General features: G+C 43.0%; 1 protein-coding gene across 1 annotated transcript; it reads left to right on the top strand.

Annotated features, from left to right (window-relative positions):
* The first annotated feature begins 8367 nt into the window (after positions 1 to 8367).
* Positions 8368 to 15373, top strand: TMEM254 (transmembrane protein 254). Its single transcript, XM_057530938.1, has 4 exons — positions 8368 to 8520; positions 9662 to 9765; positions 9927 to 9986; positions 13642 to 15373. The coding sequence occupies exons 1-4, from the start codon at positions 8431 to 8433 to the stop codon at positions 13760 to 13762; spliced, it is 375 nt and encodes a 124-aa protein (XP_057386921.1). The 5' UTR covers positions 8368 to 8430; the 3' UTR covers positions 13763 to 15373.
* Positions 15374 to 15711: the final 338 nt, after the last annotated feature.

Here is a 15711-nt window from a genome sequence, read left to right on the forward strand (position 1 = left end):
CATTTCAGCCTCACCTCTGAGACTCTGTGGCATCCTGCAAACTCTTAGCTCCAACCAGGCTAGGCCATTTCCAGGCACTGAGATACCCTCTGCCCTCCTGGCCTGTACATCTGCTTCAAGTGCTATGAAGAGCTCCAGGTGACGTTAGAAGAAAATAACCAGAAGCAAACTGATCAACATGGCAATGTGACTAAAATGATCATCTGGTGAAAAAGGCAACGTTAACAACAGATGAGTTTAAGAATTTGGTGTTCTGGGGACTTCCTGGTGGCACAGTGGTTAAGAATCCACCTGCCAATGCAGGGGACAGGGGTTCGAGCCCTGGTCCAGGAAGATCCCACATGCCGCAGAACAACTAAGCCCATGCGCCACAACTACTGAGCCTACGCTCTAGATCCCGCGAGCCACAACTACTGAAGCCCACGTGCCACAACTATTGAAGCCCGCGTGCCACAACTACTGAAGCCCACGCGCCTAGGGCCCATGCTCCACAACAAGAGAAGCCACCGCGATGAGAAGGCTGCGCACTGCAACAAAGAGTAGCCCCCGCTCGCCGCAACTAGAGAAAGCCCATACGCAGCAATGAAACCCAACACAGACACAAATTAATTAATTAATTAATTAATTAATTATTTAAAAAGAAGTATATATATTAAAAAAAAGAATGTGGTACTCTTTAGTTTTGTATTTCTTTTTTTTTTTTTTAATTTATTTATTTATTATTTATTTATTATTTATTTTTGGCTGTGTTGGGTCTTCGTTTCTGTGCGAGGGCTTTCTCTAGTTGCGGAGAGCGGGGGCCACTCTTCATCGCGATGCGCGGGCCTCTCACTGTCGCGGCCTCTCGTTGCGGAGCACAGGCTCCAGACGCGCAGGCTCAGTAGTTGTGGCTCACGGGCCTAGTTGCTCCGTGGCACGTGGGATCTTCCCAGACCAGGGCTCGAACCTGTGTCTTCTGCATTGGCAGGCAGATTCTTAACCACTGTGCCACCAGGGAAGCCCTAGTTTTGTATTTAAGTGTTCTTCTCTGGGGTTTCCACCCCCGACCCCTCCGAATTTGGGGATTTCCGCTATTTTTTGGAGCCAATGAATTTTTTTTACTCATTTTCCCCATTTTAAAAAAAAATTAATTTATTTATTTATTTATTTTTGGCTGCGTTGGGTCTTTGTTGCTGCACGCGGGCTTTCTCTAGTAACTAGCAGGGAGCGGGGGTTACTCTTTGTTGCGGTGCGTGGGCTTCTCATTGTGGTGGCTTCTCTTGCGGAGCACGGGCTCTAGGGCACGCAGGCTTCAGTAGTTGTGCCACACGGCCTCAGTAGTTGTGGTTCACGGGCTCTAGAGCGCAGGCTCAGTAGTTGTGGCGCATGGACTTAGTTGCTCCGCGGCATGTAGGATCTTCCCAGACCAGGGCTCGAACCCGTGTCCCCCGCATTGGCAGGCGGATTCTTAACCACTGTGCCACCAGGGAAGTCCCTCCCCATTGTTTCTGAGATGTTAAAAGTTAAAATTAAATGCCCCAAAATATGGTTAGTCCCCAGTTTGCCTACTTCAAAAATGTATCATTTTCCTTCTACATGGAGTTCTGAAACAGAATATTGCATTCATTAATTTATTCAACAAATATTTCTGAGATCTTACTATTGTGTTTGTTATATCGAAATTTGGGTCATTTTTTTCTGTTTTTATTTTTACAAGGATGTTGTGTTTGCCTCTAGATGATACTTTTTTTCTTTCTCAATGTATGTGATCAAAGGGAAATTTTCAGACAATTTCAATCTCTCTCACCCCTTACCCTATTCTGAAATATTGGTTATTCATGATGAGAGTTGATCTCTGTCAAACTGTATGCCATGTGCAGCAATATTGCACAAAAAGGAGTAAAATTATTCACACAGACGTGAGGCTGTCTGGGAAGGTTAATCACAAGGTCACAAGCCTAGTGGGGTCAACTGAGAACAGGCCAAAGGGCCCCATGGGAGCCCCTAAACCAGCCCTGGAAGTCCACACCTCAATTTGTGAGAGCCATATCTAATCGTAACAAATACAATGTACTATCTGAGAAATTGGTTTTAAAATCCCTTAAAAATTCTAAAAGTCAACAAAACAGGAAATGACATGTTAAAAGAGTCACAGAATATTAGTATAAACAAAAAAGTTCATCTGTGACCAAGAATAAACATGTCTGACAGAGCTATCTAATGGCCCTATTGAAGTATTAAAGCCACATTCCATAAATTTGGTGAATTTGGCAAACTGATGATCAGCAAATTGGCTCTGAGCACACTGGGTTTTGTTGAGATGATTTTATGTAAATTGCCCATTGAATGAATTGGATTTTCTCAGACTGAATTCTAGCCATTTGCTTGCTTCTCCTTCTCATATAGAAGAACCATAGAGATGGTTCACTGAACAATCAAAAGAAGAACAATAGTTAACATTTATTTTTTACTTTACGCTACCTCTAAACTAACCACTTCCCAAGCACATAAAAAAATCAGTGTCCTATAGGCCAAAATCCTGCAAAAAAATCTAATCATCATAACCACCACCATCATCATCATCAATCATCACCATTATTTGAATTTGAAGATTTTTTAGGTGAGGACAAACACACCCTGGCTCCCCCAGTGTTTCACCACACCCTACTAGGTTACTTCTACCTCCTTCATTCATTTAATTTAATATCATGAGGACATTTCTGTTTGCAACCCTTGAATGCATGATCTCATAAGGTCAAAATGGTTGTACTAAAACATTAAATTATGCTGCTCATGGTACATCCCTATTGATTTGCCTGTCATCAGAACTACACTGTGCCCAACCTGAAGCCTGGACTGCACTTGTCTTGTTCACAGGTTTATCTCCAGGGCCTACCAAATGTTGATTGAATATTCGAATGAGCGATGCAACCTTTTCTCTATTCACTTTGTATTGCTCCATCAATCTTTCATCTTCTCTGCTTTCCCTGCTTCAAATTTTACCTCCAATGTACACCAGACATTTTTGCTCCACTGATTTAAAAAAAAATCATCACTGACTCACCTTGGCTAAGGGATCAAGTCAAAACTCCTCAGTTTGACACCTAATGCCATTCATGATCAGACCCTACCTGCCCTTCCAGCCTCACCTTCCTTCATTCAATTTCACATTGTTCCTTCTTGCAACAACAAACTGCTCCTAATTCTCTGGATACACAATGCTCTATTCATATTTCCATAGATTTGTTTATATTGCTCTCCGCTGTTCCCCATGATCCTGGGAAAGTGTGAGGGGTTTCCTATATCAACACATGCTCATTCTACCCTACAGCCATGTCATCAGAACTTGCCTAGGGGTACTATTATCTCTGTACCTTGTGATACTGCATTATTTGTGTATTTGTATTGGGGGGGGGTAGAGTTTAAAATATTTTTTCCCAAGTAGATAACCAATCAATAGTTTATTTGTTCCTCCTTAATTTGAAATGTTGCTGAAGGGGAGCAGAATTTGTCACCCCAAAATATGCCACCTTGACACAAGGATTATTTTCTGCTAAAGGCAATCAAATTTCCGAAGATTCAGGAAAACTTCTTTTCCTCTCCCTCAACTGCCTAAATTTACACTGGCAAGGTGGCCTGTACCAGAAAGAGAGCTATTACCAGAGATATCTTTTTACCAGGAAATTTATTTGTGTAACAGGGCAACCTTGGTTTTCCAAACATCTCCTCTGCCTTCTTGTGAATGGCCTTCCTCACCACTGTATCCCCAAACCCCTGCCCCTTTCCTCATGTCAGGATGTTATATGAGTTTCAATGACCTGACTACCCTTTGCGTTTTCAAATCTGTATGGGGACTTGTATAATTCTGTTTGCTTTTTTATCCTGTTAATCTTTTTTTTTTAAATTTATTTATTTATGGCTGTGTTGGGTCTTCATTTCTGTGCAAGGGCTTTCTCTAGTTGTGGCAAGTGGGGGCCACTCTTCATCGCGGTGCGCAGGCCTTTCACTGTCGTGGCCTCTCTTGTTGCGGAGCACAGGCTCCAGATGCGCAGGCTCAGTAGTTGTGGCTCACGGGCCTAGTTGCTCCGCGGCATGCGGGATCTTCCCAGACCAGGGTTCAAACCCGTGTCTCCTGCATTAGCAGGCAGATTCTCAACCACTGCGCCACCAGGGAAGCCCCTATCCTGTTAATCTTGTTACCAATCCCCAACAGGTCAGTGACCCCTCAGTGGGTTCTTTCTTTGCCCAGAGTCACAAAGGCCAATCAAACAAAACCAGTTTCTGTATAGCAGAGGAGAAATTTTATTCACTGATCAAGGAATGGAGAAGAGAGAGCTCATGCTCTCAAAACACCTTCTCTCTGAAGGGAGGGAGGGAATTTTAAGGGGTAGGAGGCAGGCATATCATCAGGGCTCTAGGAAAGGGGCAGAGATTTCCAGGGCCAGCCAGGGGCAGCTGGAGCATGTGCAGTCTTCCATGCTTCTTTGCACAATGCATGAATTGTGCCTAGCAGAGTACAGATCTCCCGCTTGGGGCAGAGATCTTAGCATGGTAATGAAGCAAAGGTAACTTTCCAGACACCTCCAGGTCTCATCTATGCAGGTATGTGCCTGTGGTCAAGTCACAGCCAGTTCAGGGTGGTTGACCACTACATATCTCTAAGCACAGCTGCAAAACATCTCTCTCAAATACCAGGTGCTTTTGAAACAAACACAGAGATAAATCAAGGCAAGGATCCTTTAGCCCTCAGGGGCTGATATGGGTGACAATCTTTTTTAAATCAGTTTAATTATTAGATCAGCCAAAAAGCCTAGAAGGGAAGAAGAGAATATTTTTCTGCCTGCACATTATCTTTATCATAAAATAAATGCTTGGGTATATATCAGATCTATTTCTGGAGTATCATTTTCCATTGGTTTATTTGATTCGCATGTCGAATACCAAATGCTTTTAATTATTATAGTTCATCATCGTGTGTCTTCATACCTAGTAGGCCAATCTAATGGGGGAAAAAAAGTACCTTATTTTTGCTTTATTTTACACATCCCAAATTGCCATTAAGGTTGAACACCTTTTCATGTTCCTTGGCTATTCAAGTTTCCTTTTTAAGGATTTCCAATTCATGTCTTTTACTTGTCTATTATATATATTGAAGAATTCCTTCTTCCAGGTCTTTCAACTTTATTTATTGTGCCTTTCAAAAGAATGAAGTTTCATTTTAGTTTACCTGAAACAACATTGTAACTCAACTATATTTCAATAAAAATTTCAAAAATAAAAAAATCATAAATTCAGCAAGGTAACTTGATTTTAGGGGGACTTGGCTTCAGTTTAATCCAGAAGGATGAGATATCATGTTACTTAACAGAACTCTTGACAGATGACTAGATATGAGGGCAGCCAAAGGGAAGAGTCTGGGTGCCTGGAAGAATGAAGATGATATTAATGTAAATAGGGGAGTCTTGGCAAGGACTGACTCTGTGGATAATAGTGAACTTCTTGTCTTTAAGGTGTGGTGCTGTACCTAGTAAAGGTGACCAGCAGGCAACTGGAGAGAGGCTGAGACTGGAGAGATTGTTTTAGTGTCATCCGAAGGTGAAAATTAAAGTTCAGGGGCTTCCCTGGTGGCGCAGTGGTTAAGAATCTGCCTGCCAATGCAGGGGACACGGGTTCGAGCCCTGCTCTGGGAAGATCCCACATGCCACGGAGCATCTAGGCCCGTGAGCCACAATTACTGAGCCTGCGGGTCTGGAGCCTGTGCTCCGCAACAAGAGAGGCCACGATAGTGAGAGGCCCGCGCACCGCGATGAAGAGTGGCCCCCACTCGCCGCAACTAGAGAAAGCCCTCGCACAGAAACAAAGACCCAACACAGCCAAAAATAAATAAATAAATAAATAAATTAAAAAAAAAAAAAGAAAATTAAAGTTCAAAAAGACTGTAAACACAGAGAAGATAATAGGAAACACCTTTATGTAGGGGACAAGCAGTAAAAGAAAAGCTGAGAAAATAGAGGTATTCAGAGAGGGAGGAGAACCAAGAGGGTGATGTGATGAAGAAAGATTAGAACTAAGCAAAGCTGTTGAGCCCTGGTAAACCTGATATTGACAGGCACTGTGGTTTATCTGGGAAATGGACTGTGTCACACATTCTGGAAACCATTCTTTAAAACATAGCCAAATACAGTCATGAAAAAAACGAGGAAACAACTTTGGCTGTTTCCATGTCAACTGAAAGAGTTCTGGAAATATCCCATACGTTATATATAGCATGGTCCTTAAGAGTGCTGGAACACTCGGCTACCACTTGACTTCCAGTATACCTACCCATTTACATGACTTCGGGTACTTCTCTGTGCTATTTCCTGTCTTTCAAATGAAGGACAGTAGTCTACAGCATAGAGCTGTTTTGAGAATTAAGTGAGCTAATACTTCTAAAACAATGCCTGGAACATAGTAAGTGCTCAATAAATATCAGCTATTGTTTTCACAATAGCTTTTAAAGCCCAAGTGAAACCACCTTTTTCTCCTGAAGTCTCATCAGAACGCTTTGGCTTGATGTGCCTCCCACCTCGCATTGATGACACAGCACTTAGCACAGGGGCCTGGCAAATACGCCGAAGGCTCAGTAATATTAATAACCAAAACTTATAAAGCACTATGCGCCGGACACTTTCGTGAATGCTATTGACTGAAAGAAAAATGCACAATGTAAGAGCTACGAGTTGAGTTTATGCAGTGCCTTACTGGGGACTACAGACCAAGAGACAGCCTCTCAGATAGCTCTGAGGAGGTACGGGGAGAGGCCAGCATCTATGACTTTGGGTAATGAGCACATGCAATCAAGCACACATCTCAGTAGAAGGTCACTGCTAGTCAAGAGGAACAGGTATCTCAGTTAATGATTGTAGTGCTTTTCTAAGTATGGGAAAATGCAAGAATCTGAGTTCATAAAATTTTTTTCCTGAAATATATCTAACCATCTAAGGGCCTGTTTTGCCTGTTTTCCCAGAGCACTGAGTGCGTCATGCTATTCTTCATCCTGAATTCCTTTCAGGGTGTCCTGTAGGTCAGCAACTGCAGTGGCTAATGACTTGCTCCTTGTACAACTGGATGGTGGGCAACATTCTTTGCTTTACAGCGGTTTTATTACAAGTACTAACTCGTTTAATCCACTCAAAAGCTCTGAGGTGGGAGCCAATGCATCCCCACTTCACAGATGAGAGAAATTAAGGCACAGATGGGTAATGTAACTAGTGTGAGCTTACACAAAAAGTTACTGGCGGAGCCAGGACGTAAAAGTAAACGCAGGTATCTGTTCCACAGCCCCTTCTCCTAAGTGCTGTGCCATATAGGTCCATCCAGCTTTCCTAATGCAGAGGAAGAGCATCACTTCTATTGACCCGAAACAAACAGACTGCCAAATACTTCTCCAGGAAAGATGGGTTTATTCTGCGATAAGCAAAGAATTACACTTTAGGGTCTGCAACCACAGTGAGCCACAGCACAAGTCGTGTGTCCCCCCCCCCCCACCCCAGGGACATTGTTGTTCTTCTTACAACACTGGTAAGAAGAAAAGGAAGTTGGAGGGCTTCCCTGGTGGCGCAGTGGTTGAGAGTCCACCTGCCAGTGCAGGGGACGCGGGTTCGAGCCCTGGTCTGGGAGGATCCCACATGCCGCGGAGCAGCTGGGCCCGTGGGCCACAACTACTGAGCCTGCGCGTCTGGAGCTTGTGCCCCGCAACAAGAGAGGCCGCGACAGTGAGAGGCCCGCGCACCGCGATGAAGAGTGGCCCCTGCTTGCCACAACTAGAGAAAGCCCTCGCGCAGAAACGAAGACCCAACACAGCCTAAAATAAATAAATAAATAAATGAAAACAAAAAAACCCTTGGTTTTATGTATAAAAAAGAAAGTTTATAAAAGTTAATTTAAAAAAAAAAAAAAAAAAAGGAAGTTGGGAGGGCTATAAAAAACAAAGAGTCCATGGGTTTTCTTTGGCTGAGTCGTTGCCAGGAAAGAAGACAGGTCTTCTCTCTATCAGCCTCTGCTGACGTCACAGAGTGTGAGAGTTCCCCCTTCCAGTATCCCAAGTCTATTTAATTGCAGTTTCTACTTATTAATTTTTTTTACATTTCCCACAGAGCACAGCAGAGCTGAAGTTCAAAAATTAGATCCATAGTCATTAAGAGCATAAAGCACCATCTATTCCAACACCATTATCTTAAGCCCCAGAAAGTGACACTCAGAGAGGAGCCTCCCCTGCAAGGTGATAACCAGCCCACCAGGCCAGAGCCGATGGAGACTCGTTTTCAGCGTTTCAGGCCCACAGACTCTTCTCCCTCTGGGGAGGTAGGTGAGAGGAGGGAGGAGTGTTTGCCACGGCCCCGCCCCCATCCTCGCCTTCCTCCAGAGCAGAGGTGGCCTGCTCGGCACTTCCTGGGACGTGCTGCAGCGATGGGGAAGGCAGGAGGAGATGAGACGTACTTCCAGAGGAGCAGTCTGTTTTGGGTCACCGTCATCATCCTCTCCTTTGGCTATTACACAGTAAGGGCAGCGGGCCCCGGGCCAGGCCAGGCGAGGGGATAGAGTGCTGCCTTGAGCCACAAGATCCGCACCTACGAACACGGAGAGGTCGCGCAGGCGCAATCGCGGCTCTTGAGCGCTCTAAGCCAGGGGACTAGAGCCGGGAAGAAGACGCAGGCGCACCCGTCTGCCCGCGCCTTTCGCCTGTGTTGAGGTCTTGAGAAACCGGCTGCCCACGCTTTCCCTATATGAAGGCAGGGAATACTCCCCACCCCATGACTCGGTGTGTAGATCTTTCAAGATGGTGGTGGCGAAGTCGAATGCCGGTGGGGCTGCTACCTCCTATTTCCGTACAGCCAAACCCCTGCCCTCGCTGGTCACTGTCCTGGGGCTGGGATATTTCGGGGTAAGGTGTAGCGTGGGGTGCATCTGTTTTGGCCCGCCAGGCTCCCGTAGGGCGAGGGGGCTGTTGGGGGGGCGGGGTCTTGCGCTTGCGCGCCTGGCGCTTGCCTAGGTTATTGGCGTAAGCGGAAGGTCGGTGCGCTTGTAAGCTTTCTGCTTGAAAGTGTACCTGTCTTTGCGTCCCCATGGTTACTAGGGCTTAGCCAGGTTTGAGTAGAACTCAGGAAGAAGGAGGTCAAGTTGACGGACAGTTCTAAGCCTGCCAAGTCAGGATAGGGCTTCCAAAGCAGAATGTTTGAGGCAGTTGGAATTGCTTGGAAAATGGGGGTAAACCTAAAGGATGGGTAGAATTTAATGGGTAAGAAGGATTAGAGAGGATATACATGTTATGACATAGATGTGGAATCTTGAAGACAGAGAATCTCTACTGAGAACAGCAGCGACTTTTGTTTGGCAGACAGAATTCATTTAAAGGATACAGGAAAGATACCCAGAAAAATAGGTTGGGGACTAAATTGTGTTATGCATTAATAACAGAAGTCAGCCAACCTGGGCACTAAGTCTGATAACCAAAGAGTTTCCTCAGCATAAATCTCCCACTAGAATCGCTTTTAGAAAATAGAAGTAAAGAATGGAAGCCCAGTTCAGAGTTTCTTTGGTCTGTTACTTGTTCTTATAGAATCAGGATTATTTAATAGCCTCAGTTAAAAATAGATTTAAGTGACCTAATAAGCATTTTGTGCTTCTGGTTCTCTTTCAGTGGATGATCTTCTGGCCTGAGACTATTCCTTATCAGAGCCTAGGGCCGCTGGGCCCCTTCACTCAGTACTTGCTGGACCATCATCACACCCTCGTGCACAGTTGGTAAGGAGAGCTGCAGAAATGGGGTGTAGACCTGGAAGGCCCCTGGTTGCCTTCTAAGAGTGGTGCTAGTTCACATTAAAGCACCTTTCTCTTGGGGGTTTCTGTGTTAGATTTCATCAGCAGAGAACCATCACCTTAAACTAGGCTGACTTTTGTTTCAGGTATTGGCTTGCCTGGCTGATTCACGTGGGAGAGTCCTTGTATGCCATTGTATTGTGCAAGTAAGTGTTTTTAATAGGTCTTTGTCGCTTTTCTCTTGGTATCTAAGTTGAGAGTAGCCACATTTAAATAATTCATGCGCTTGTAGGCCGAGAACACTCTCAGGGTAGAGTTGAATCCCCACACCTAATACTGAGCCTCTCTCAATACTCAGAGGGAGTACTCAGTAAATAGTTAATGAATTCATTTGTGTTAATGAGTCAATTATTTAGTCATTTAATTTAGATGATTTTTCTTCTTTTTTTCAAAAGTCTCTGTATAGCCCCAACTAGAAGAAAAGATTAGGAGGCTGCCTTCTAGTTTTAAAAAGAGCTATATTGACCTAGTCCAATGATTCTCAGCCTAGTTTCACAACTGAATCACCTGAGGAGGTTTCTCAGCATTCACTTGTCTGGTTTCCAGGCCCAGAGATCCTAATGTAGTAGCCTTGCTTCAGAGGTAGGAACATGTTATTTTTTTCAAGGTCTGTAGGTGATTCTGGGATGCATTGCAAGCTAAAAGTCCTGCGACTAGACCCTACTCTATAGTTGCCAGTGTAGGATAATACAATGTGAGAGAACTGAAAAAGCTTTTCTTTACGTTTAGACTTTATGTAAGCATACAGAAATTATGGTGTAATGAAAGAGATGGTTATAGTAATGCCAGATTGCTTTGCAATTGATTTTTTTTCTTCTGGTCAAGATTAATTACCACCTCTGTTTTTGTGGTATTACTTCTAAAAGTGGAAAATAAGATACTTTATTGTTTTAATAATAAAAGTAATAATATTTCTTGGGTGCACACTATGCCAGACAAGTGCTAACTGATTTAATAGATTACGTTCCTCCACCTTCTGGTTTATTAAACAAGCTGGACTTTCTAGGAGAGGAGGAGAAAGCAGCTTTAGTTTTTCGCCCGTCTCCACTCCCCCAAGGATTACTGTCTGTCTCCCACCCTAGCCCTGGACGAAATCTGAAGCAGGTCCATAGATTTTCCAGTCACTATCTCATATTATCTGGTCAAGTCCAGTCTATTTATTAAAACTATGAACTTTTATCTAATTCAGAACATCTGTTCTCCTCCAGCTGGGGTGCAGCAGCCTGCTGCGGGGAAGAGGGTATAGTTGATGTCTTCCCTCTCATTCCAGCTTTGTTCCCTTTTCACTAGCGACAGCTGCCTGTGGCCCCTTGGGGTGCTGGGAGTAGTTAGGGGAAGCAGAGCACAGTCTGCCTTGTGATCAGGCAGCTGGGTGCTGTGGTCGTTGCAAACCTATTGTTGACTCTTCCTCTCCAAAGGAGCCTTGGTGGATTTTTGAGAAACCGCCCATCACTAGGGATCTCCCTTCTGCAGTTCCCTTGATGGTTCCTTCAGATCTCAGTCAGTATGTCACTTGCAGTTTTCCCTTAGGATCTGTAATGGGGGTCGTGGCGGGGGGCAGTTTCCCTTTCATTGAGATCTCTTCTACCCTTTAGTTAGGCCTCTGGGGCGGGGTTGCTTTTAAGCTCACTCATGCCAGTGCCCTTCCACAAGACCTGTAAGGCTCACAATGACAGCTTCCTTATCCGTCCAGCAGGATAAATCTGCAAGTGCGTGCAGTTAGTTCCCTGGGCAGCTGTGTACCAGTAGTTAAACGTCTGAGTTAGATATTAAGCCTCCCCCAAATTACTGGGGACTCCTGTCAGGCTGAGTGGTTCCACTGAAGCTGTTCTTTGGGCTGACTTGGGATAGGAAGTGCCGCAGCACTGATACCTCTTTCTAACGGCCTCTTCAGGCCCTCAGAGCTTAGCTCCGAGGTGTGGTCCAGCCCTCCACATTATAGTGTTGGAGTACTTTACACCTATTTTGTTATCGTCATTTGGAGCCTCTAATGAAAACGAAAAGACTCAAATTGAACATCCTGCTCTCAAGTTCTTTGATAGGCAGTGGGAGAAAAGGCATAGAGAGGTTAGGGCACTATGCTCACGTTCCTGAAATCATTTCTTTATGGTCTAACGTGTTGCAGTGTATCATTGGTGACTGTAAACCAGGATGAATATTCCTTTTGACTTATGAACGAATACATTTAAGTGAAAGAATCATGAAGACATGTAGAACAATTGGAAGCCCTACCCCACATCCCACTATCCAGCAATAAAAAGAAATTGATGAATTCCATTTAACCAGACATAAGACTGGACTGAACATTTCGACTTTATAGCCACCATATCTATATACGTATAGATATAAACTCTTGTATAACTTTTTTCTATTGTCATATATGCCTGTTTTCCCGTGTCTATACCTATAAATGTACCTCATTTCATTAGTACATAGTATTCTATTATATAGATGTGCCTTAATGTGTTTAACAAACCCTCCTTCTGACAGACTTTTAAGCCTCTAGTTTTTTGGGGTGTTTTTTTTATTTTTTGGGGTTTTTTTGACTATTATAAGTAATGCGTAAACGTGAATTTCTTGTACATCCTGGCCCACTTTGATGTATATTTCATTTTTTATTGTTTGGTGGTAGAATGTATGAATATAGTTGATTCTACTGACCTCACACCCAGTGACCTTGATACATTCATTTTTTAGTTCTAATAGTTCATCTGTTCATCTAATAGTTCATCATTAATAATTTAAAAGATTCCTTTTCATTTTCTAGGTACACAATTGTCTCTAGAAATAAAGACAGTTTTATTTCTTCCTTTCAATTCCGTATACCTATTATTTATGTTTTTTCCCTCGTTGCACTGGCTAGTACGTCCAGTCCAGGGTCAGCCAGAAGTGGTGATAGTAGGCATCCTGGCCTTGTTCCTAATCAAAGGGAAAGCTTTCAACATTCTGCCTCGGGTTTTTTCTAGAGTTGTATAGATCTTCTCTGTCAGAATAAAGAGGTTCCATTCTCTTTCTAAGTTTTCTGAGAACTTGTATTGAGAATGGATGTTGAAATTTATCAAATGCTTTTTCTGCATTTATTAAGATGATGATATAATTTTTCTCCTTTAATCTGTTAGTGTAGAAAATTATATTTTTTTTACATATATTTTTTGAAATTTTGTTTTAAATTAAAAGTCATCCACATGAGACTTACTTATATACAGATGAGACTGTAGCAAACCATTCACTTCATCTGGGCCATTTTCTTTTGAGCTTGGTGTTAAGCAGTTTAGTTTGAATGGCTGTATAAACAGGTATTTATTATTACCATGTGCCAGGCCCTTTACTAATCACTTTGGATAACTTATCTCAAAAATCATCTCAAAACTTGGTGAGATAAAATACTATTATTCCTATTTTTCAGACGAAAAAACTGATTCTGAGAGTGAGTGACTTGCCCAAGGTCAAGCTGGTAGTTGGCCAAACTAGATTTACATCTGGTCTAAAACACTTGCTTTGAAGCCATCCCAGTGCTTTCTAACCCTATATGCTCATCAAAATCACGTGAGAAACAGTTTCATAATACCATGTCCTAGGCAGTAGCCAGATTGCTTCCCAGAGAAGAGTGTACCATTCTAAATGCACAAGAAAAGCAAAAATAAATGAACTAAGCATTCAAGTTAATAAGCTGGAGGAAAGCGCAAAATAAGCCCCATGAAAATAGATAGAAGGAATAAGTTTTTAAAAAACTGGAAGACAATAACTCCTGTGAAACCATAACATTAAAATTCTGGTGGATAAATTTTTCTCTTTTTTTAGGTCTAAAGGCATCACGAATAGTTGGACTCAACTACTCTGGTTCCTGCAGACGTTCCTGTTTGGGATGGCATCTCTCTATTACTTGATTGATTACAGACCAAGACGCCAAAAACAAACTTAAAAAAGATATCCAAAAAAAACTGAATCACCATTTTGTACACCTGAAACTAATATAATATTGTAAACCAACTATACTTCAATTTAAAAAAAAGAGAGAAAATATAGCATATAAAGTTCCTAGGGGAAAAAAAGATGTTCAAAAGCTTTCTCTACACTGACATTCAGCCTCACCTTTTTTGGGGGGGTGCTGTGTTTACTTGATCTTTCTAGAAAGTTACGACCCTCTAGTTATTCATTGTTTCTTCATCTGCTCTGGTTAAACTTGAGTAGATAGTAGGAAAAGATTTTAGCTTCTCAGTTCTGCAGACTAACCTATTTGGCAGAGGGCTTCCAGCTACCTTCTTGTGGTCCTTGGCTGTGTTGGCATTCTCCCTATCACCTGGTTTAAGCCACATACTAAGTTTGCTTGTTGGGATATCTTTGCTCCTACCTTCTGATTAAAACCCCTTACCCTTACCACCACCATCTTACCAGCTCTCCTTTCCCCAAATTTTTTTTCCACCCACCTGGACCAAAACAGAGTGACACTTCCATAACACATCAATTCCACCCACATTTGTTATACACCTGTGAGGCAGGATCTTCTCCTTTCGGGCTTCCATTTCACATTATGGAGAAAGATAAGGAAGACAAGCAAGTACCTGGAATGGGGCGGGCCAAGAGGTGACACAGAGGCACAGGGTACATTCTGGGAACCAAGAAGGAATGACTGGGGAATGCTTTCTCTGCTGCTGCCAGCCAGAAGTGATGCTTCCCTCCACTTGGACCCTCTGACATAGTGCTCTGTATGTGCAGGGTCTAATGGCCACCTTCAAGTCAGGACCACATCTTAAGACAGCTTCGTTTTTTCCTCTAGCACCTGTCCCATCACCTCACACACAGGTGTTCTCTCAGTGTTTACCGAGCAAAGGAGGAAAACTCTGATTTCACTTTGCACTTGTTCAGCATCATTCCAATTTTTATCTGAAAACTGCAGAACCCATTCAGTGTACCCTTGCATCAGAGAAAAGCGCAGGACTGCCCTTGACTGGTACCACCATCTTTCTGTGGGTCCCCTGGTGGGAAACCCGTATCTTTTTCACACTTCCCTATTCTTGGTCACTTTTTCCAGACACTGTAGATGTCTCCCTCCAGTTCTGACTCACTCAGCCATTCCTGTTCTAGAGAGTCTACACCATGGGTTCTCCAACTAGTTACTACCTCTCTCATTCACCTGGTTATAACTTAACTACTGACTGGTTGGGGCAGGAGGGTTACTGATCACTTCAAGGAGCCTTTAGGGCTCCTTTCCTGGAGGACCCCCTGCTTGTTCACTAGGGACTAGACCTTATTTTCCTTCCATGACACAGTAGGTCATGTTATTTGTTTTAAGCAAACACGAGAAACAGCCTCCCTCCCCCCAAAAAAGAGGCCTCAAGTAAAAGCACAATCGTGAAAGATGATGGACTATGAATTGGTTTTGGTGGAAATCAACTTCTACACATAAATTCTAGTATTTCCCTCTGTTTCTCTTGTGATTAAGGGGTTATTAGTAATGGTGCCAAGGATAATATGGCAGATTACTGAATGAAATGTATTAACTTGAATAAAATGTTGTGAATTGTGTCTCCAATCAAATGCTTTTTTTGGTCAGTTTTGATAATATTGTCACACATTTGATTCTACTCTTTCTCAAAAAGACTGTTCTGGAACTTTGTATCAGGGATTTTTTTTTCACTGATAAATGCAGAATGCCCTAGTGGTAGGACATATGGTCTTCCTTACGTTTCTAGAGCTGTCTATAGTCCACTTAACTCCTCCACATACACCAGGTTGTGGGTGGACATGAGCATCTCCTTTCATTGTAGGATTGGCCTCCTTTTGTTTCTGCTACATTTCATTCAGTGTTTGATGTAGTCTGCAGCAAGTGAAAGGAGTACTCTGATTTTTTTTTAATGCCAAAAGTATAAA

The sequence above is a fragment of the Balaenoptera acutorostrata genome, chromosome 16 (genome assembly GCF_949987535.1).
Source record: "Balaenoptera acutorostrata chromosome 16, mBalAcu1.1, whole genome shotgun sequence".
Lineage (NCBI taxonomy): Eukaryota > Metazoa > Chordata > Mammalia > Artiodactyla > Balaenopteridae > Balaenoptera > Balaenoptera acutorostrata.